The sequence below is a fragment of the Lipotes vexillifer genome, unplaced genomic scaffold (assembly GCF_000442215.2).
Source record: "Lipotes vexillifer unplaced genomic scaffold, Lipotes_vexillifer_v1.1 scaffold969, whole genome shotgun sequence".
Taxonomy (NCBI): Eukaryota; Metazoa; Chordata; class Mammalia; order Artiodactyla; family Lipotidae; genus Lipotes; species Lipotes vexillifer.
In genome coordinates, this window is record NW_006774070.1 from 919435 (window position 1) to 940504 (window position 21070).

Genomic DNA, 21070 nt, shown 5'->3' on the forward strand with positions numbered 1-21070 from the left:
TTTGCTATACGCGGGCCTCTCACTGTTGTGGCCTCTCCGGTTGCGGAGCACAGGCTCCGGACGCGCAGGCTCAGCGGCCGTGGCCCATGGGCCCAGCCGCTCCGCGGCACGCGGGATCCTCCCGGACCGGGGCACGAACCCACGTCCCCTGCATTGGTAGGCAGACTCTCAACTCCCACCAGGGAAGCCCCCACAGCCATTATCTTGGCCCAACCCTTCAAGGGCCCTGGGAGGCCAGTACCACCTACCATCAGCCTCATCTGACAGGTGGGCAAACCCAGGGAGACAGATGCAGCTGATGCCTGTCCAGGTGACATCCCCCAGCTGGTGGTGGGCCACACCCGTGTCCTTCTCTGGAGGATAGTCTTGGTCGACGGAACCACCTAATCCTGAAATACCTGGGAGGTATGCCTCGTTCCCTAGGGGCACCTCACAAGCAGGACTGGTTGATGGAAGTTTCCTGCTCTGGTGGGGCAACTGCTGTGGCATTTGCAAACATGTGCACACATCCTCTGACACTCCTCACTCGAGTGTGGGCTAGACCTAGAGACTCACTTCTCACAAATAATAGGATGTGGCAGAGGCGAGTGTGACCTCCAAGACCACAGGGCCGTTTCCTCCTTGCTCTCTCTCGGATACTTACCGGGGGTGGAACTGGCAGCCATGACATGAGCATGCTCAAGCAGCCTTATCAAAGGTCCACACGGTGGGGAACCGAGCCAAAGATCCCACAGCCACGCCAGTAAGCCAGCTTGGGAGTGGATCCTTCATACCTAGTCAAGCCCTTGGCGTCCACAGCCCCATCCCCATCTCAGGTGCAACCAACCTCAAGAGAGACCCTGAGTCTGAACAACCCACAGCTAAGCCACTCCCACATTCCTGATCCTCAGAAACTATGTGAGGTAACAACTGTTTATTCTTTTAAATCACTATGTTTGGGGATCATTTGTTAGACAGCAATGAAAACACCAATACCACTTCTGCTCTGCAGTTCATACTCCAGGGCACCCTCGGGGATCCAGCAGCTCTACTTGTAAAGCCACATGTCTGCCTGGCTTCTTCCTTTTGTCTAACTTGCTTCCCTCATTCCTTTCAAGTTTCTTCCTGAGAGCTCTCCTTCAGGAAATCACTCGCACAAGAATCCCTCTCCAAGCTCCACTTTTAGAGAACCCAGCCTAAGCACTGAGGCACAGAGAGGGAAAGCAACTTGCTCAAGGCCACAGAGCCAGTGATAGGAGCAGACCCTCAGCCCAGACTCACCATGTGGTTCATGGACTTGAAGTTGAGATAGGTGGGCACTTCCATGTAGGAGCTGCAGAGAGTCAGGATGCTCAGGCAGAAATCCAAGAGCTGCAGGGTCATCAGTGGGACCTTGGAGGGGCCCTTTGGAGGAAGAAGACAGACCAGCAAGTCAGCCCCAACCCAGAGGCCCGGGTACCACGGGGCACACAGTGGCCCCTCAGCTTGAGAGACTGTCAGCCAGAGACATCGACGACTCCCTTGTCCATGGTACCCAGAAAGAAATGGAGGTCCATTTCTCAGATGTTATAATGTAGCTTCTCAGCCTCCTCAAGGACCACAGTCAGGGGAAGTGTGAAAAGCAACTTTGGGGAACTGCGTCTGTGATGGGCACCAGGCGTCGCGGGCATTCCCACCAAGGATGCTCACCATCCTTACCTTCCTTTCTTCAACGTGGTTACAAAGGAGGGACAAAACAGGGGCTGGGGAGGGAAACGGGGCATGTCCCCGTTCCTATGGTGTAAATTCATACGTGGTTGGCAATTTTTCTGTTCTTACCACATGCTGAGCTTTCCTCATGTAATGCTCATAAGACATATTGATGAGACATGATCTCAAGACACATTTTACGGGGAGAAATGTGGGGTGAGGGACTTCCCTGGTGGTGCAACGGTTAAGAACCCATCCGCCAATGCAGAGGACACGGGTTTGAGCCCTGGGCCGGGAAGATCCCACATGCTGCGGAGCAGCTAAACCCGTGCACCACAACTACTGAGCCTGCTCTCTAGAGCCCACGAGCCACAACTACTGAGCCTGCATGCCTGGAGCCCGTGCTCCGCAACAAGAGAAGCCACCGCAATGAGAAGCCCAGGCAACGCAATGAAGAGCAGCCCCCACCCCGCCGCAACTAGAGAGAGCCCACGTGCAGCAATGAAGACCCAACGCAGCCAAAAATAAATAAATAAAATTTTAAAAAATAATAAGAAACGTGGGGTGACTTGGAAGGGCTCAGGGACTTGCTCAAGCTCACCGACTAGAAAGGGACCTGGGGGCTCCCACGCTCGCTGGCCGGCTATGGGACATGGGACATACTCACCGCCCGGCTGCTGCTCCGGGAGACAGACTTGAGGTAGGCGGGCAGCTCGATGTAAGAGCCCAGCAGGGTGAGCAGACACAGGAGGAAGTCCATGATTTGCAGGGACAGGAAAGGCAGCAGGTACTTCTCCCGGTTCTGAAAGGCAGGCCCAGCATGGTCAGGGGTCCCTCGCACAAGGCTCTTCCACGCAGCCTGGTGGCTCCACGGGCCCCCTGGCCCACAGCTCCCTTCCGTCCCGGGGAACTCGGTGCTCTCCTGAATCACCTGTGGAGCTTGGCTGAGGTCACCCCATGGGGATCCACATGCCTTCCTCTGAGTGACGTTCTGGGCGTGGGGAGAAGGTAAGGCCCAGGCCCTGAGGGTGAGCAGTCTCGGCGTCCCAGGAGGAACCGGGAATAGTTCCCATCTACAGAGATAAGCGCTTGGGGACTCCAGGACCAGGGTCTGCCTCAACTCGCTCTTAAGAACCCAGTGACAAAAGACTTTGTGTCCGTTTGACAAATGAGAAGGGATCAGAGAAGACTTCCTGGAAGTGGGGGCACCAGGGCTAGAGCTGGAAAGAAGCAGGAGGGAAGGGGAGGGTATTGGTGGCAGAAGGGCTGTCCTGAGCCAAGGCCTGGAGGGGAAAAAACTAGTGCTGCTTTAACAGTGGGTCTTGCCTCTGTGTAGGCCACCCCCGGGGATGTTCAGTCATAGTAAGAGACTCTGGGAGGCTGAGGCTGAAGTCCCTCTCCTTCAACTGAAAGCAAGTGACCACTATGACCAGTATAAATGCGTAGGAACCCACAGTTGGGGACAAAAATCACAGAAAAGTTGGTTTCGTGGTTTCTCACGTGGTTGTCTAAAATCACTCAGGAGGCAGCCGAAACAGCCCAGACTGAAGCTCAGAGGCTTCAGGGATGACCTGATCCATTTCCTAGCTGGACCATTTGTGTTTCTGCACGGACCACCGGGAAGCAAGGTGAAATCACTCCCTGCGGTGTAGGGCTCCCGAGAGAGTAGCGTTAGCTAGGGAGTGAACAATGGCATTTCAGGCAAGATGGAGACATTCCAAACTAGCACCAAATCACCACCCCATCCTGCTGGCCCTGGGAGTGCCAGTCCACCACTGTCTGCCCAGGAAGTATTTTCTTTCCGAGGTCTGCTCTCATGGCTATGTGGCGGGGCCCTGGCTTCCTGCCCTGCTGGGGACCAAGGGACAAACAGGTTCCTCTCTGCAGGAGGCTGAGTCACAGCCCGCCTCTCCCTCTCAACCGCTAGCTGGATGGCACTGAGCTGGACGCATCTACACCCTCCCCTCTGCTCCTCTCACTGATTTCAAAACCCACTGCTTTCTCCCCTCTACCTAGGCCTCAAAATGACCCTTCTTTTTTTCTCTACCAAATTCCCTGCCACCATTTACAGTTCAAAAGGATGTGGGTTGCCAGCTAGTTCAGCCAAAGTGTCAATGATCAGCAGTGGCCACAGCCAGCTGTGCACACCCTCGTGCATGGAGGGTGTATTTTCACAGGGAACCGAGGCCTCCAACCTGACGGATCTGGTGTGGAAAAGGGGGTTTCCAAAAGGTAAGTGTGAAGATCTCTAGGGTGCAGTTTGGATCTCCTCCGAATACCCACCTCCCACCTCCCAGCATCCAGCGCTGTCCACATAATGGGTATGAATAGGAGGGAGCCAGGAGGGCAGCTGGGCCTCCTTGCCAGCCCGCAGATCCTGGCTCCCCTTCCCCTCCCCAACCAGGCACTCACCCTGACCACGCCGATCAGCAGGCTCAAGCTGATGATAAAAAGCATGGTGATGAGCAGGAAGCTGGAGATCAATTCCGCTGAAAGGCAAAGAGTGCAGTGAGGGGCCCGGAAGTGCCCCCAGGAACCCATACCTGGTTCCAAGGACGACACTTTGGGAACCACTGGTGTGGGCACTATGCCAGTGAACCAGAAAGCCCAGGCCCTGCCCTCCTGCAGTTCTCAGTCTTGAGGGGCACACAGAACATTTCAGGTAACACAGGACAGTATAACAGAGGGTGCAGGGTGGGAAGGAGGCCTGGGGTCTGCTTTTACCGGGATGAGGTGGGGGAAGGCCTCTGAGGAGGTGGCCTGTGGGCCGAGTGACCAGGAGTCCAGATAGGGACCCTGAGACAGGGCCCAGCTTGGTGGGGTCAGTGCAGCTGGAGCGTGGGGAGTGAGGGGGAGCGTGGACAGAGCTACGAGGTGTGGGGATGCAGCCAGAGAGGTCAGCAGGGGCTGGAGCCCCCGTGAGGAGTTGCGATTTTATTCTGGGTGATGGGCTGCTATTGAGCAGGAGAGTCCCGCTGTCACCGTTCTAAGCTGATTTGGTTTGCAAAGCGCCATCCTATCTGCTCTCACACCTGGAGACTTCAGTGTGAACAAGTGGAATTTCTCCATTTGCAGACGTCAAAAAGGACAAGTGGCAGAGCCTCAACTCCACCCCTAGCCGGTGCCCATCCCCCTGCCACCCCACCCGACTTCGGCTTCCCGTGGACCTACCGATCCTCAGGTAGCCTGTCTTCGAGAACTTGCAGGAGGCCTTGCCATGGGCCACCTCCACTGAGTGCTCAATGAACAGCAATACACTCATGATCTGGGGACAGAACAGAGCATCAGTGAGCCGGGGCCTGCACAGCTTCACCACCAACCCCTCCCACCCCGAAGGCGTGCAGTCCTGTGAGGAGGGGTCCTGGAGGAGATGGAATGCGGGTCAGTGGGGCACCCCAGGTAAAGTGTGGCCTGTACAGACAGACAGCTCAAGCTCGTAGTTCCTCCTTCTTCCTCTTCCTAGCTGTGTGAGCGTGGGCAAGTTACTTGACCTCTCTGTGCCTCAGTTTCCCCATCTGTACAATGAGAATAATACCGATAGCTACCTAAGGAGGCAGATGGGAGGAGTAAATGAGAACATCCCAAGAGGGCAGTTAGAACCACACCCAGTTATCCGTAAAGTGATAACTGTGACCTCTGAAGGTCAAGCTTGAGGAAGTGGGGGAGACTGAGGGCTCTCACCAGTGACTGGGCCCCTGCTCTGCACCCTCTTTTATAATGACAAACTCTAAGCATCATGGGATATTAGTCACAGCATCTGAGCATCACAGAACTTCAAGTTCTTGGGATCATCAACACAGGCCTGGGAGCATCTGACCTGTGAATCCCAGCCCCCATGGCCCCTCAATCCCCATATGCAAACTGGGGATAATAATAATACCTGTCTCATAAGGTTGTAGTGGGGCCAGATGGGATAATTCACTTAGAGTACCTGACAAATAGTAAGCGCTCAATCTGTGCTATTATTATTGCCATTATTCCCTCTAGACTATAGGTTCTAGGTAGGGAAGGACTGTGTCTCTCTTGTTCACTGCTCTAGCTATTGTAGATGAATGAACAGAAGGATGGATGGAGGGATGGATGCATGAACGAATAAACCCTATTCCCTCAGGGGACACTTGCTAAGAATGACAGAGAAGGGGCAAACCTGATGGGCATGAGTGTTGCCATGGCCCTGGCAATAACTGAAGTCCAGCCACAAAACTGCAGATTGAAAGGACCTTGGAGGTCACCTTACCACTGCCCTCCATCTTCTAATGCAAGAATACTGTGCCATGCAGGCTCTACTTAAATGCTTCCAACCACGGGGAACTCACAATCTTCTGTGTGTCCATGTCCTTACAGCAAGGCTTCCCCCCACCATACACACACACTTCTCCAGATGCCATCTGCCCACTCTGCCAACAGGATGTCTCCTCACTTGTAGTGGATGTCCTACCTCTATTAATATGGCCTAAGTTTACACTGGCTTTCTAGGCGGCCTCCACTAGTAACTGACGCTCGGCTGACAAGCAAATAGACACCCACCATCTGTTTCCCCCTAGCTGATTGTGTGGGTTTTTTTAGCTCAGACATAGGTTTCGATTTGTCTTCCTACCATATTACATCTTGTTCAGGAGACAGAAAGGGACAGCAGAGAAGACTGATGAGGAGCTGGGCTCCAGAGCCAGTCAGAGGTGGATTTGAATCCAGGTCATTATGTGACCTTGGGCAAGTCACTTTACCTCTCTGAATTCCCTCATCTGGAAACTGGCAATCACTGGATTTAATAAGGAACAAATGGCATTGTATTTGCAAAGCACTGAGCTTGGAGGCTGGCAGCGGGCGCTCAGCGAGTATAATCTGCTTTTGGCTGGTGTGAGCTGACGTGGGGCAGTCGAGCAGTACCGTGAGGAGAGTGCCAGGGGGCTGACACTGAGCTTGCTCTAGCTGCCCCCTCTACGTGGTGTGGGGTGAACCAGAAAGGCTTTGTTTCACCAGGAGAGTGGAAAACAGCTCAAAGCGGAAAGCAGACATGGTGGGGGCTGTGGCTGGTACCCACAGGAAGCAACTCGGAGAGAGCAATGCGGCTTCCTCATCCCCTAAAGCCTGGAGCTCCAGCCCATCTTCTCCCAGTTTCCCCTGTAATGAGGGAGAGAGAAAAGGAGGCAGATGACTGTTCAGTCCAGGACAGAACTGGGCACCCTGAAAGACTGGGAGCTCTGGAGCTCCCTGGGGTGTGCCAGCAGAGCACAAATGAGTCGCCGCAGCTGGGCTTAGAAGGGCACTAGCATTCATTGGCCGTGGCACAAGAAGGCTTTTGAAGTCCCAAGGGTCCAGGACTGTCTGAGATCTAGATAGAAGCTCAGAATCAGACAACCCCAATGTCCAATCACTGGAAAGAGCCTCTGCCCACTGATTTTATAAGTTCCTTCTGCTTGTTTTCTAAGCTCAGAGAGGTTAGGTGGCTCGCCCAAGGACACACAGCAAGTTGGGGACCAAGTGGAGACTGGAGTCCCAGTGTCCCAGTGCTGTCCTGATGCCTTCCCACACACCCCACTCCCCAAGTCACCTCAGAGCCCTGCTAGCCCCGACCCCAGAGGGCGCAGATATCTTGATCATGTGCCTACGTAAACAAAACCTTTTGCACACACTACTCTCTATTTCTTGGTTTCCAAATTATATGCATGTGCTACTGTCTTGGTTTATAATGAACATCATAAAACACACATACGAAAAAAATCCAGAAATGAATAAAGAACATGATTGACAAATTTAGAAATTCTAATATTGTCATTCTGAGGCCCCAGTGGTCACCTGGGGTATCACCCCACTTTGGAGACCAGTGCTAACCCACAAACCACTCCCCAGATCCTCAATTCTGGCCCCAAACATCTCCCACAGCCCTGCCACCATGTCTGCAATCCTGCCATTAGCATCCCAGCTGCCCCTCTCCAACCACACCTCCTGAATATCCTGGGACCCCAAGAAGGGGAGGGAAGAGGAGGGACATTTATACAGCCCAACTCCATGCCAGGTTTGCCACCCACACCATCCCAGCGATCCTCCCAAACCCAGCCAAGAGACTGTTCTTAATGCTCCCACCCCCATATCACAGATGAGGAAAGCAAGGCTCAGAAAGGTCCAGGAATTTGTCCAAAGCCTCCCAGCTGATCATCTGTAGGACCGCGATTCAAACCCAGGCCAGTGGGCTCTGGATCTGATTCTCTTCGCCCCCTCCACTGTCCTCCCAGCATCTCCCAGCCTCCTAGCTCTGCCTGAGGCCTGCCCTCCGCGCCCACTCCCATGTGGGTGCCCAGCAGAGTCAGCAGGGCACCCACCTCCTCTTCCCTCTGCTGTCTCCTCCACCTCCCACAGCTTGTGCAAGAAGCAGCAGCAGACACCAAAAGCATTTCTACTTTTGTAAAAACCACCTGTGTTTAAAACCAGCCTCATCCTTTACTGCATTTCACCTTCTCAACCATCCTGTAGAGAGAGAGAGATAATTCTGTCCCCATTTGCCAGACGAGAACCCTGAGGCTCACCGAAGGCAGGAACTAGCCCCAGGTCACAGAGCAGGGCAACCTCAGAGTCTGACTCAGACCCTCTGCTGGCCCCTAACCTTCAATGGAAGACACCAGTCCCGGATCCAGGAGAAAGATGGGCGTCTCAGCTCCCTAGGAGATGGGGTGGAGAGGAATTGACATTTCTTGTGCACCTACTTTGTGCTTGGACCTGTACACACAGGCCTGCACCACCATCTCCCAAAACCCTGCAAGAGAGGCAACATTTTCCCCATGGTATAGATGAGGAATAGAGGCTCAGCAAGGAAAACTGACACGCCCTGTGTCACATGGCCAGGCTGGAATGTAAACCCTGTTGCCTGGGTTCCCAGGGTCCAGGCTCCACTCAAGGCTGAGTGGTTGCTCTGGGGCCCAGCCCTGGTCTCACCAACCATCTGCCCACTCTCCCCTGGGCAGCTGACCCCCATCCTTGGACACCCGCAGCTCAGAGGACAGCAGCTGGAACTTGAGGCCGCTCCCACTGCCTCACGGCTGTGTAACCCTGGCCAGGTCCTGGCTCCTCCCCGGCCTCAGTTTACCTCCTCCAGTCAACGTGGAGAGTCACCCCTATTCGCACTGGAATGATTGAACTCCTGCCAACCACAGCACGTCACACTTAGGCTGCCCAGGGTCTCCCACCCCAGAGCTGCACCCCACTCATCAGAAGGCCCTCACTGCTCCACCCAAGTCCCCAACCAAGAGCTGTTTGTAATTCCAGAAAGTGCCTGGCTTACCTATAGTATAAGCTGGGAGAGGCCAGGAAACTCCAAGAGTCAAGATTTCCCAGACCACCTGGCCCTCCCCTTTCCCTCACGCCCCTGGTTTCCACCTGGACACAGAGCTGCCCTCTCCCTGAGCCCTGAGGACCTGCCTGGGCCATGACTCATGCCCTCCTGCTACAAGAACGGGGCTTCTCTCCTCCCACAGTGCCCAGGCAGATGGCATTCACTCGCCCAACTTTTCCTCCATAATAGCATCTTCTCACTCACTGTAACTTAATTCCACATGGTGAGATCACGTGGTTAAGAGCCAGGTGCTGGAATCAAGTGGCCAGGGCCCCAACCCCAGCTCTGTGGCCTTGAGCAAGCCACTAACCTCTATGATCGTCAGTCTCCTCATCTGGGAAATGGGGATAATAACTGGACCTGCCTCGTAGGGTTGGTATCAGGTCAAACGACGTGCCAGCACCAAGCCTGGCATACAGCAAGTGCTCCGTCAGTGCACACTGTTGAGCAGATATACACTTGCTCCCTCGTTTATTCATCCAGTAAACACTCTCTGAGCACATACTGCCTCCAGGCCCTGTCTGGGAAAACCACGGACCCTGGCCTGCAGGTGTCATAGTCCCCAGGGGAACCCAAAAGGTGACCAGTGTGTTTAGAATCACGACATGGGACATGCAGGGGACTCAGAGTCCCTGATGAGGGAGTGATCACAGCTGTTTGGAAGGCTCAGGGAGGGTTTCACAAACAGGAAAAGCTTGACCGTGGCAGAGAGGAGAGAAAAGCATTCCAGACAGAGTGATCATCGTGTGTAAAGGCCCAGAGCCAGCAGTACAGACCCAGCGAAACTCGGGGGCAGGGAAGAGGCAGGGAAGGCCTCTTCCCTGAAAGAGGGGATGTCACTGGTGGGAATGTGAAGCCCAGAGAGAGGCAGTAGCCAGCCCAAGGCCACACAGCAAGCGTGTTGCAGTCAGAATCAGCCTCAGTCCTCCTGACGCCACACCAGGGCTCAGGCTGCATGACCGAATCAGTCCTGGCCACGTTCAGCACGCCCACTGCCACCTCCACCCTCCATTCCCCTCTCTCACCTCTTCCCTCGGCTTCCCCCTGGTTTCAGTTCTCATTTTCATCCCCTCCCCGTCTCTTCTTTCTCACTAACAAACACAACTTCCCTAAGCTGAGCAATGGAGGAAGTGGCTGGGAGGCCAGGAGAATTTCTACTTGTTTTCCTGGTGGCTCTGAGAAGCAACCAACAGCCTGAGCTGAAACGAACGGGGAAAAGCCGTTGTAGGAGGAGAGGAGGAATCGGGGAGGGTGGAGGGATGAGCGCTACTGAACATGGCCGTGGCCGTGACCGTGGTGATGCCGCAGCTGAATGGAATAGAGATGAGCGTCAGGCGGGACTGACAATGGTGACGTGCTGGGAGGCGGAACTGGCTGTCCTGTGGCTGCATTTGGCATGCTGGTGACAGTTACGATCCCCTGGGCAGTGATAATAGAGGTGGCGGTGGATGCTGCAGGGGTGGTGGTGATAGAGGTAACCACAGGGCCGCTGGGAAGTGGTAAGTAACTGCAATGACCGTCAGGCCGTGCTGTTGCTACTGCTGTTGATGGCAGAGGTGAGAGCATGTTATGATGGTGGTGACACCAGATCCCCTGGCTCTGGGGATCAAACACCAGTTCCCGGTCCGAGAACATGGGCCCACCCTCTCGGACCTCCTGGGGGACTTAGGACCCACCCTCTCATAAGCAGGCAGGCAGAAGCCCATCCTCTGAGCTTCCAGGGGATAAAATTTACAGGGACATCCAACGCTCAGTGAGCATTTACTATGTGCCAGCCGGTGCGTGGACACCTTCCTGTCTGTTAACTCCACTTTTCCTCACAAGTCTGTGAGGTCAGGACTGTTTACCCACTTACATCCAAGGAGAACAGGGACTGTGGGTGCCTCGGCCGAAGCAGCACAAGGAGTCCGGCCTGGGCTTGTCCTCAACCCTTCCCAACAGAGATAACGCCGTTTGCGCAATGGGAAACCGGTCCCAAGTGCACAGCCCTTCCTGCCCCTCTCCCCTTCCAGGGCTGCTCCACCCTGACCCTAGATCCTCCGGCTCTGGCGGCCTAAGAACTCAAGGGCTCCTGCACACTCAGACTATTATTATTATCACTGTCGTCCTCTTTGTCTTCAGTAGCATCATCATTGCCCCCACCCTGAAGCTCAGTCCCCTCTACCTCACCCACCCACCCTGTTTTCCCTGGGTGTCCCCTGGGGCTGTCTGGCAAGAGGATGGGAGCAAAGAACCAGATGTGTCAGCGTCAGGAGGAAGCTCCCCTCCCCCAACCCCACCCCACACTTCCTGTCACAGCTTATCGGGGGCGACTGAGTGGGGATCATTCCCCCGCCCCTGCGGCACTATCTCCCCAGCCGTCTCCCCAGCTGGCCCAGATAAACATCACGATGCTCCCCGCCCCCCAAAAGCCAAGGCTCAGCTGCTGCCCCAGCCGGGCTGCCTTCACTTCCCTGGGAGCCTGGCTCCTCTGGAGGCTGCGGCTCTGCTGTCCACCCTCCCATCCCTGCCCCCTCCTGCTATTAATTGTCCCCCCACACCCCCGCCTGACCCCTTTACTCCTCTGTGCCTCAGTTTCCTCATCTGTAGAACAGAGAGAAGGCTCCACCCACTAGCAAAGCTGTAGTGAGGAAGGAGCACATGAGGTGACATATGTCTGCTACCAAAGATGATGATTCAGAAAGATCGAGCGACCAGCAGAAGCATTTGGTGTGGACTCCAAGCCACAGGTCCCCGTGGCCATTGTAATAGCCCACCCTGGAAACAACCCCAATGTCCTCCCCCAGTACAACAGGCCAAATACATTGTGATATATTCATGCAGTGAAATACTATACAGCAAGGGGGAAATGAGCTGGATACACACGGCCACACGGAGGAAGGTCACAAATGCAATGTTGAGAGAAAGAAAGAGCCCATGTTGTGTAATCTCATCCCTGGGTACTTCTAGAACTACGCGTGTTGGAAGAAGTCAGTGGGGGCCGTGTAGTGATGAGGTGGGGACACCAGGGGCCCTTGGGGGCTGGTTCCATCCTATTTCTCAATCTGGGTAGAGGTTACCTGGCTGTTCACTTTGAAAAAGGTCATCAAGATATGCACTTATATAAATTATGCATCAATAAAAGGTTTGCAAAAGTAAAATAAAATCGAGATTGGTTGCCACCGGGTCAGACCCTGGGGATTACAAAGATGGATCAGGCTGGGCTAAGCCCTGGATGAGCCTCCAGGCCTCCAGGGCAGACCACATGACCCCCAGGACCCCGGCAGGTGGAGGCGGGAGCTGCCCTGGGATGGAGGGAAACGCTGGGAGCTCAGGGTCCAGGAGTTGGGGCTCCAGGAAGGCTTCTGAGAGGCAGTGAGTCTTAAAAGAAGATATTTCCCAAAGGGCAGTGGGAAGGGTGTTCCACGCAGAGGAAACAGCAGGAGTGAAAGCAGAAGAGAGTGAGACGCATTTAGGAAACTGCGAGAAGCTTCTCTTGGGGAACTGTGACTTGGGCTTACCATGTCCCAGGCACAGAGGAAGCCCCCAGGAAATGGTAGCTTCTGGGTGGCTGGGCCAGTGGAAGGGTGCAGGAGATGCTAGGGGGACATGTGGTTTTACAGGGATGTGACTTTGGGGTCAGCAGGGGTGGGAGAAGGAGTAGCCCGGGCGGAAGGAACAGCTTGTACAAAGGCCGGGAGCTGGCAGAGAACACAGTTCAGATGGCACGTGCCAAGGTTCATCAACCTGCAGGGTGGGAAGTGCCAGGACGGGAGCAGCTCGCTCTGGCACCGCGTCCAGAAAAGCCAGTGTGTCATCCTCTGAGCCCTGTCCCTTGCCTGTGCCCTGCGTGTCACAGCCCAGCAAGGCCTGTCCTCTGCTCTCTGCCCTTTGACCTTTCAGAACTGCTCTCATGAAAGAAGACAGGATGGCAAGCCTTCCCCTGAAGGAGCAGGCACTAAGGGCAAAATTTCTGGCCCAGTGAATCCCAGCGGCTTCTGCCATTCTTGGTAGGCGGGGGGGTCGGTGGTCATCCTTTATGGGCACCGATTTGGGAGCTCAGAGTCAGCCTCCAGGCTTGGTCCACACCCCCATCCTCCTCCACTTCTTGAGTATCTAGAGAAGTACCCTGCACCCCCCAAACAATCCCCATAAAACATCAATTCCTTATTTACCTTCAGGGCAAAGGTCCCCACGTGACAGTAAATGTTACTATTACTGGAGCATTTAGGAGAGGCCAGGTCCTCTGAACACTGACACACGCTCTCATTCATTCGTTCTCTCTTCAGCCTTATGAGGCAACTTCAATTATCATTCCCATTTTCCCCCCATTTTGCAGGTGCCATTGAGACTGCATCTTTGCATGTGGGCTCCGTGTTTCTAAGAACGAGGCTCCCCGGATATTACGGTAGAACCCCACCCCATTGCTGCCAAGAAGCCTGCCCCTCCCCCACCGCGGTCTGGAGCAGCAGCGGGGGAGCCTGGGCCCCGAGCAGGACACCCGGGCCCTTGTTCTTTATCTACCCCGGGCTGCAAAGTCGCTTGGCCTGTCCGTGCCTCAGTTTCCACTTCTGTCAAATGGGAGCTCCAGGGGTAGCTACAATGTGTGGGGCACTCGCTGGGTGTTAGGTGTGTCTCCCACCTGGTTTCCTTTGAGTCTCTGACCTTGCAGGTCATAGTTATTGGCCCCCAGTTTACAGGGGAGGAAACTGAGGCTCGGGGAGGGGGAGGGACACGCTGGGCCGGCAGCAGGGCTGAGGGGTGGAAGGCAGGAGCCAGTGCCTCACTCTGTACAGCTCCCTGCTCAGCTTCCTGCCTCATTAGAGGTTCTGTGCACCCTCCCCTTCCCCTGGTGGGGTGCAGGTCCCCTGGGAGACCAATGCAGGCCTCATAGTGAGCTCAGAGCAAAGTCCTGGTTCCAGGCCACTGCCCTGGGCTCAAAATAAAAGCCTCACTTCCTGGGAGGCTCTGGACTAGGGTGGTGACCAAGAACCTCAGCCCACCCAGGCTCTGCCTTCCAGCCATGGGGCCGGGTCTGAGTGGGGCCCCAGCCCCTGCACCAGCCCCTGGACCCTCCCCCAGGTTGGTGCCTCTCCCAGCTATGGTCCTCTGACAGCAGTGGGTCCCTCTGACCAAGGTGATGCCCGATGTCTGGAACCACCATTCTCTACCCCCCATTTCCAGAAGCCCCTTATTTCCCTTCCCTTCCCTTCCCTTGGGCCTGAGAACCAGGAAGTGGGGAGGGGATAAGGCCCAGCCTGGGGTCTGGCCTGTCCTGGCCCACCTCACACAGATGACTGGCCACCATCACTCGGCCCACCAGGTCTGGTGCAGGAAGAGACCAACTTTGCCCCCAGAAGGCCCTGCGTGTCACCCCGCTTTGGCCCAAGGGTTCCAGTGGTCCTCTCGATGGCTCCAACATTTTATAAGCTAGAAGGCAGAGTGCACACCCCAGAGATGGGGAGCACAACTGAGTTCCCACCAGGGCCCCTTGGCCAGGGCATTGGGGAGGGGCCACGACTCCCACTCTACCCCACATGGGGGCATCAGGCGTGAAGGCAGAGGTTCTAACAGACGACCTAACAGTTGGGACCTATTTTTAGGCCCCAAACAGATGAGCTCTCGAAAGGGGAGTGGCCTCTGGTCACGTCCCACAGCCCACACTGGGCACTCGCCTGCCAGCCCTCCTCTCCAGTGGGGTCACATCAGCTCAATACCTCAAAACAGTCACCCTGAGACAGGGACCATTGGCCCCATTTAACAGAAGAGAAAATTGAGGCTCAGACAGCAAAGGTACCTGCCTGCTCAAAGTCACATCATGAGTGAGTGATAGAGACAGGTCTGTGATCTTTTCCATCCCAAAGTGGAGCAGAGAGAGAAGAGCCACTGGAATTCTGAGGAGGACAAGTAGGAGGGCTTCCTGGAGGAGGAGGCTTCCCATGAGCTGGACCATAAAGAAGAAATGAAGACTGGGTGACAGAAGGGTCTCTGAGAGAGACAGACAGACCACCCCTGGGCCGTGGGCCAGGTAAAGAATTCATTTGTTCACTGGCTGGCTCATCCCACACACCGGGGTGCTGGTAGCTGAGGCCTGGAGCAAGACCTTCCCCCACCTCCCTGTGTGACCTGGAGCAAGTCAGGGACCCTCCTGGGCCTCTGTTCACTCATCTGTGAAATGAGAACTGGGTCAAACAGAGACCCATCCTTCTACCATGAAGCCTGAAAGAAGTCAGGCATTTGGTCCAGTCTTATCCCTGCTGACCTCTGCAGCCTCCCCCACCACACCTCACGACCATCCTGCCCTTGAGCCCAGCTCTATGAGCTTCTCCGTGCTTCCAGGGCATCACCTGGCCTTTCCTACCTCCCCGCCTTTGCTCTCTGCTCCCTCCACAAGCATATGCCCTTTTTCCCCCAACATTCCCAAGCAAAGTCCCACTCATCCTTATCACTCCGGCCTCCTCCCAAAAGCCCTTGCTGAATCCCCAGTGTCCACCCCAGGGCTGGGCTAAGGCCTCTCATCCGTGCCCCCATAAGAGCCAGCACTGTCGTCCATCAACGCCATTATCACAGTTTTTCCTTGGTGGGTTGGAATCCCTAGAGGGCAGAGGCCAGGAGTAAGTCAGGCCCATGTGCTGGCCTGGGGCTGGGCACAGAAAAGAAAGACATGTTTGAGAACAAATCTGCATTCACTAGAGGCTCCTTTAAATAATGGAGGTTAAGTGCTTTGTTATTAGCAGTGCCTCAGACACGGAGCCTGTTGCCAGCACAACTGTAAGTCAAGTGGTCAGACCCCAGAGCACCGGTAGAGAAAGTCACTTCACAGTAGAGAAACCTGACAAACGCGACCTCAGCCAGGTGATCAAGGTCAACATCAACAGTGATGAGACACGCGGAAGTACACACCCTTGATATGAAGTGTGGAGAAGGGCACTTTACTCTGTGGTCTTCCTCCCAAAACACATTGCCCAAGTCTAACCATGAGAAAAGCACCAGGCAAGTCCCATTTGATGAATATTTGACAGAATACGCGACTAGTACTCTTCAAAACTGTCAAGGTCATCAAAAACAAGGAAAATCTGAAAAACTCTCACAGCCAAGAGAAATCTAAGGAGGCGTCGTGACTGTATATAACGTGGGATCCTGGAAGAGAAAAAGGACATTAGAGAAAAGCTGAAGAAATCTGAATAAAGTATGGACGGTAGTTAATAATAGTATATCAATATTGACTCATCAGTTGTGACAAATGTGCCGTATTAATATAAGATGCTAACAATCACGGAACCCAGATGTGGGGTATACAGGAACTCTGTACTATACAATTTTTCTGTAAATCCAAAACTGTTCTAAAATAAAACGTTTATTTTAAAAAGTAATACATGTTCATTGTACCAAATACAGAGAATACAGAAAAGTAGCAAAAAATTAGAGCTTTCACAACCTATAACCCAGAGACAAGCCATGGCCAGCATCAGTCTCATTTCCTCCTGGCCCTGTTTTGGTGTATCCTGTTGCTGCAGGGTTGAAATCGCCACAGCTTTAAGCTTTTTATCAGACAACAAATTTTTAATGGAATTCTAGGCACTTTGGAGAGGAGAGGTTAGGGAGAGAGATATTTCTAGGCAAAAAGGTCTTCTGGGTCCCTATCTCCTGCCATTAACTTGGGACAGACATGCTTTGGGTTGCCAGACAAACCAGAACCAAAGAGGCCAATTTACAAAAGTTCTCTGACTCCTCTATGTGTGCAAGTTGGAGTCAGAAAATGTTCATGAACCAGGGAATTCTCTACACAAACCCAGAGAAATGCTGAGGAAGGTCCTCCAGCCACTGGACACGGAGGTCCTCCAGTAATAACGCCCCGATGACTCAGTAAAATGGGGCATTATCTCAGGATGCCAAGAGCCCGATTTAACCCTCCCCAGAGGGGTCCAGTCCACGAATAGCTCTCCGTGTGCAGGGCCGTCGCCCATGACTGGCTCCAGACGACGACCAATCTGGGTGATCAACACATCTGGATGGCAGCTTCTCTTTTTCCATCCAGATGTTCGAAGCCCTGACAGCACACCTGCCACCCAACTGCCAGGCCACAAAGAAAGCCCCCAGGCCCTGCCCTTTCTGGGAAGGAGCAGAGGCCTCTTACAGAGGAAGCAGGAGGACGATCCTCCACTGGAATCAATCAAGGACCCCAGCCCAGAGACGAGCGCCCGGGGCCAGTTGTACAGCTTCCAGACTTTTCTTCTGTTCTCCTGCCTTCGGGTCTAGAACATCCCATGGCTCCCCATGACCCACATTAAAGACAGTGGATCTCAACTGGGAGTGATTTCACCCCCAGGAGACATTTGCAATATCTATAGATATTTGGGGTTAGCACAGCTGACGGTGTGCTACTGGCATCTTGTAGATAAAGGCCAGGGATGCTGCTAAACATCTTACATTGTACTGTTCAGTCCCCACAACAAAGAATTCTCCAGTCCCAAATATCAATAGTGCCGTATAGTGAAGGCCCAGCCTCCAGCCTGTCCCTCCAAATCCCTCCCACCTCCTGCTGCCCAACCTAAAGCCCCCAGGTTAGTCTATGTAGGGTCCCCTGCACAAGCCACTGTCCTCAGCCTCCACACCTCTGCACACCTGTCCCTCCCCCATCCATACTCCCCACAACCAAACTCTACACCTCTGCCAGTGACACCTCCTCCAAGAAGCCTTCCTTGATCACTTGCCCACACATTCTCCAGCTCTTTGGGCAGGAACTGATGTCACTTAACTGTGTACAGGTGAGGACCTCGGACGGCATGATCAAAAAGAAACCGCAAGAGTCACAAAACCCAGGGTTTGCAGGGCAGACTCAGGGCCCAGCAGACTGCAAATGGATTTGACTTGGTCTGCACAGGGATTACTTTTTTACCTCAAATCAGTCATCAACATGGAAACAGCAGAAATTGTGACATGAAAGCCTCTGTTTCCTGTTTCTCCAAATGTCAAAAGAGCGGCTGCTGGGGCCCACATTCCTCCATGGCAACAATCAGCGGAAATAGAGAGCGGCCACCAGAATAGACGCAGAACAGGCTCCCCAGGCCACTGCAAGGTCCATCTGCCCCACTACGCTCACTCACAGGAGCTGCCTGGCCCCTGGAGGCATTGGAGTTCGAGACCTCTGAGCTGGTCCATACCCTCTTGTCCATCATCTTATAAAGGAAAAACTGAGGCCCAAGGGAGCAGCTTGTCCAAGGTCACATAGCCAGTTAGTGGCAGAGCAGGGGTAGGGACCCAGGGGCCTGCTTCCCACGGGGACACCCCTGCTTACTACACTGTGTTTCCAAGAATGTCGCACAATCTCAGAGCTTGAAGAGGCCCTAAGGACTTGGTCTGGGGACAGTCAAGAGCCATTCACTCCTCTCAGGAGCGTTGCGAGAAGCTAGGCAGAGCAACCTCTGAGTCCCGCCCAGAATCAGTGTTCTGGGGTCTGACTGCTTGACTTACAGGTGTGCTGGCAGCAGGCTCCGTGTCTGAGGCACTGTTAATAATAAAGCACTCAAATACTGCTCTGTGCCTTGTAGATATTTACTCCCTTGATACTGAGAACAACCCTAACAGAGAAGTATTATTATTCTCATGCCCATTTTTTAGACGAGGAAACGGACATTCAGAGAGGTTAAGTAAGTGGCCTGAGGCTGCACAGCTAGGAAGTGGTGAGGCCAGGATTGGCACACAGGAGTCTGGATCCAGAGGCTGCGCACCGAACACTGAAGAGCACCAGCCCTCCGAAGGCTGGGCTCTTGCCAACAGCCCTGCCTGCTCTGCGTGCGGCAGGAAGCAGATGCAGCCAGGTCTGAGCAGTTTACAGCAGCCCACCACAGTGTGCCAGATTTAGGCTAATTTTGAGGAAGCCCTTCCAGGCTCATAAAAGAACTGTTAACCACAGGCCCTGAGTCACCCTGGGAGGGAGGCCTCCGGGTCTGGGGGAGCTGGGTGTGGCTTGGAGCTGTGGACTGGGGGGATAGTTCTGGACAGGGCAAAACAGAGACCCCAACCTTCAGCCACCAAGACAGAGGGGGAGCCTCTGGCCCCAGGGGCTGTGACTCACCCAGAGTCACTCTGAGTTAGTAAGAGACAAGACTCTGTACCCGGCTGTGCGCACCAGCCTCCAAAGGGGAACCTCTGGGCCCGTTCCTCCTCGGCTGGGCCCACAGGCACTCAGGCCAGGCCAGGCACCCTGCTCGTATGTAAGCTCAGAGGACACAGCCCCCTCCCTCCCCTCTGGAAGCACAAAGGGGAGATTCGCACTTCTCATCCCCTCCAGTGGCCCAGGCCCCATGCCTGTGACCTGACCCCATTTCCTGACAATGACCCCAGCTCACATTTCTCTCAAGATTCCTGGCTTCCAAAGCACTTTCACATCTGCGGCTCCGTTTGTACCTGGATGAACTTGTGGCTGCTAAAGGTCCCATTTCACAGAGGCAGAAACTGAGCCTCAGAGAGAATGTGAGGTACGTTTGCTTAGAACAAGGACCTCGCCTCCCACTCCTGCCACTGCTGCAGGGTCCCCTCCCCCGCTTTGGACAGAGAGGGAGCCCAAGTCCCGGAGCAGGGCAGGGACTTGTCCAGGGCTCCCAGAGGAGGTGGTGAGCAACGGTCCTCCCGTTCGAGGGGTCTCCATAGATCGGGGCCGCCCTCACACACACACACACACACACACGCACACACAATGTCCCGGGCCGCCTGCACACTCACCACATGGTAGACGGCCAGGGCCGTGGTGGCGATGCGAACATTGAGGCAGCAGCAGGTCTGGCGGATGGTGGCCGCGCGGGGGGTCATGGTGTTGCCTCCCCTCCTCCGAGGCACTGACAGGGAAGGAGCCAGGAGCCTGGAGCAGGGAAGGAGCCAGAAGCCTGAAACAGGGCAGAAAAGGGAAAGCTGCGGGCGCCCTCCTCACTTCCTTCCTGCCCCTCAGACAGGCAGGGGTAAGGGCGTCACAACTGGGGCGGGGCAGCTGGGAAGGGCCCCAGCTTTCTCAGAGCACGGCAGCAGGCCCCTGCCCCTCCCAGGAGGGGCTTCCCATACACCGTCGGTACCTACCATTTGCCAGGCCTGGGGTTTAAGCAGTCTCACCCATGCCTTGCTTAGAGGATGCTCACCACCACCCTTGGAAGCAAGGACTGGTAGCAATCCCATTTCCAGATACAGGCACAGAGGTCCGGAGAAGTCAAGGCATTCAGCCAAATCACACAGTAGTCAGTGCTGGTGGCAGGATTCAAAACCAGGTCTGTCTGGCTGCAAAAACAGCTATTGTCTAGTATTTCCTACATGTTCTAAGCATGGTCCTGGATCCTCACCTTTAATTCTCTAACCACCCCTTTAATCCTCTCCTCAACCCTTTGAGGGGGATACTATTATTATCCCTACTTTACAAATGAAGAAACTGGGGCACAGAGAAGGGAAGTGATTTGTCCGAGGTTACACAGCCTGTGGAGGAGTGGGGATTTGAACTAAGGCTTGACTGGTTCTAGAAGCTGTTCCCTCGGAGCTGGTGTTCTCTTTACTCTACCCTGAGCCTCAGAGAGAAGCATGTCTTCCTGAACTCTGTCCAAACCAGGACAAGAATAATTACTAAACAAGTCCATCAACGTGCGTCAGGCCCTGGGCTAGGCTCTTCCCACAGCTGGGTCATTAATGCATCACAGCAATCTGGGAGATCTGCCGTCAAGCCCCGCTTTGTGAGCCTCAAAGCCCCCTGATGCTCCCAGGCAATCAGGGATTTCCCCCCTACCCCATTCCTGGGAAAAGTTGGAATTAATCTACCGTGACTATTAAGCAAGCTACACTGGGATCTACACTCCCTTCTCAGATGATAAATTATCCATCCATAGTGCAATAAAGGAAGGGAATATGAGGCATTTGCAGAATTCCTGTAAGAAGTCTGCTCTGCCCAGACACTGAGCTCACTATGTGAAGCTTCCAGTGGAGGACACAGCAGGACCTGCCGTGAAGTCCCACCCTCTTATGAGATCTCAGATTTAGGATTGGTCACTACAGCTGCCCATCATTTTTACACCAGGAGAGGTTATAAAAAGTCTCTTAGCTCCTCCCCCTTGGCAGGAG

The 21070-nt window shown here is 54.4% G+C and overlaps 1 protein-coding gene across 1 annotated transcript in view; it reads right to left on the minus strand.

Moving 5' to 3' along the window:
• The window catches only part of LAPTM5 (lysosomal protein transmembrane 5), a 25943-nt gene extending 6049 nt beyond the window's left edge, over positions 1–19894 (minus strand). Inside the window, exons 1-5 of the mRNA XM_007448783.1 lie at positions 19700–19894; positions 4840–4933; positions 4081–4157; positions 2336–2470; positions 1261–1383 (exon numbers count right to left, since the gene is read on the minus strand). Of these exons, the coding sequence (XP_007448845.1) occupies positions 1261–1383; positions 2336–2470; positions 4081–4157; positions 4840–4933; positions 19700–19786 (516 nt within the window). The 5' untranslated portion in view covers positions 19787–19894. The remainder of the gene's footprint in view (positions 1–1260; positions 1384–2335; positions 2471–4080; positions 4158–4839; positions 4934–19699) is intronic.
• Positions 19895–21070: the final 1176 nt, after the last annotated feature.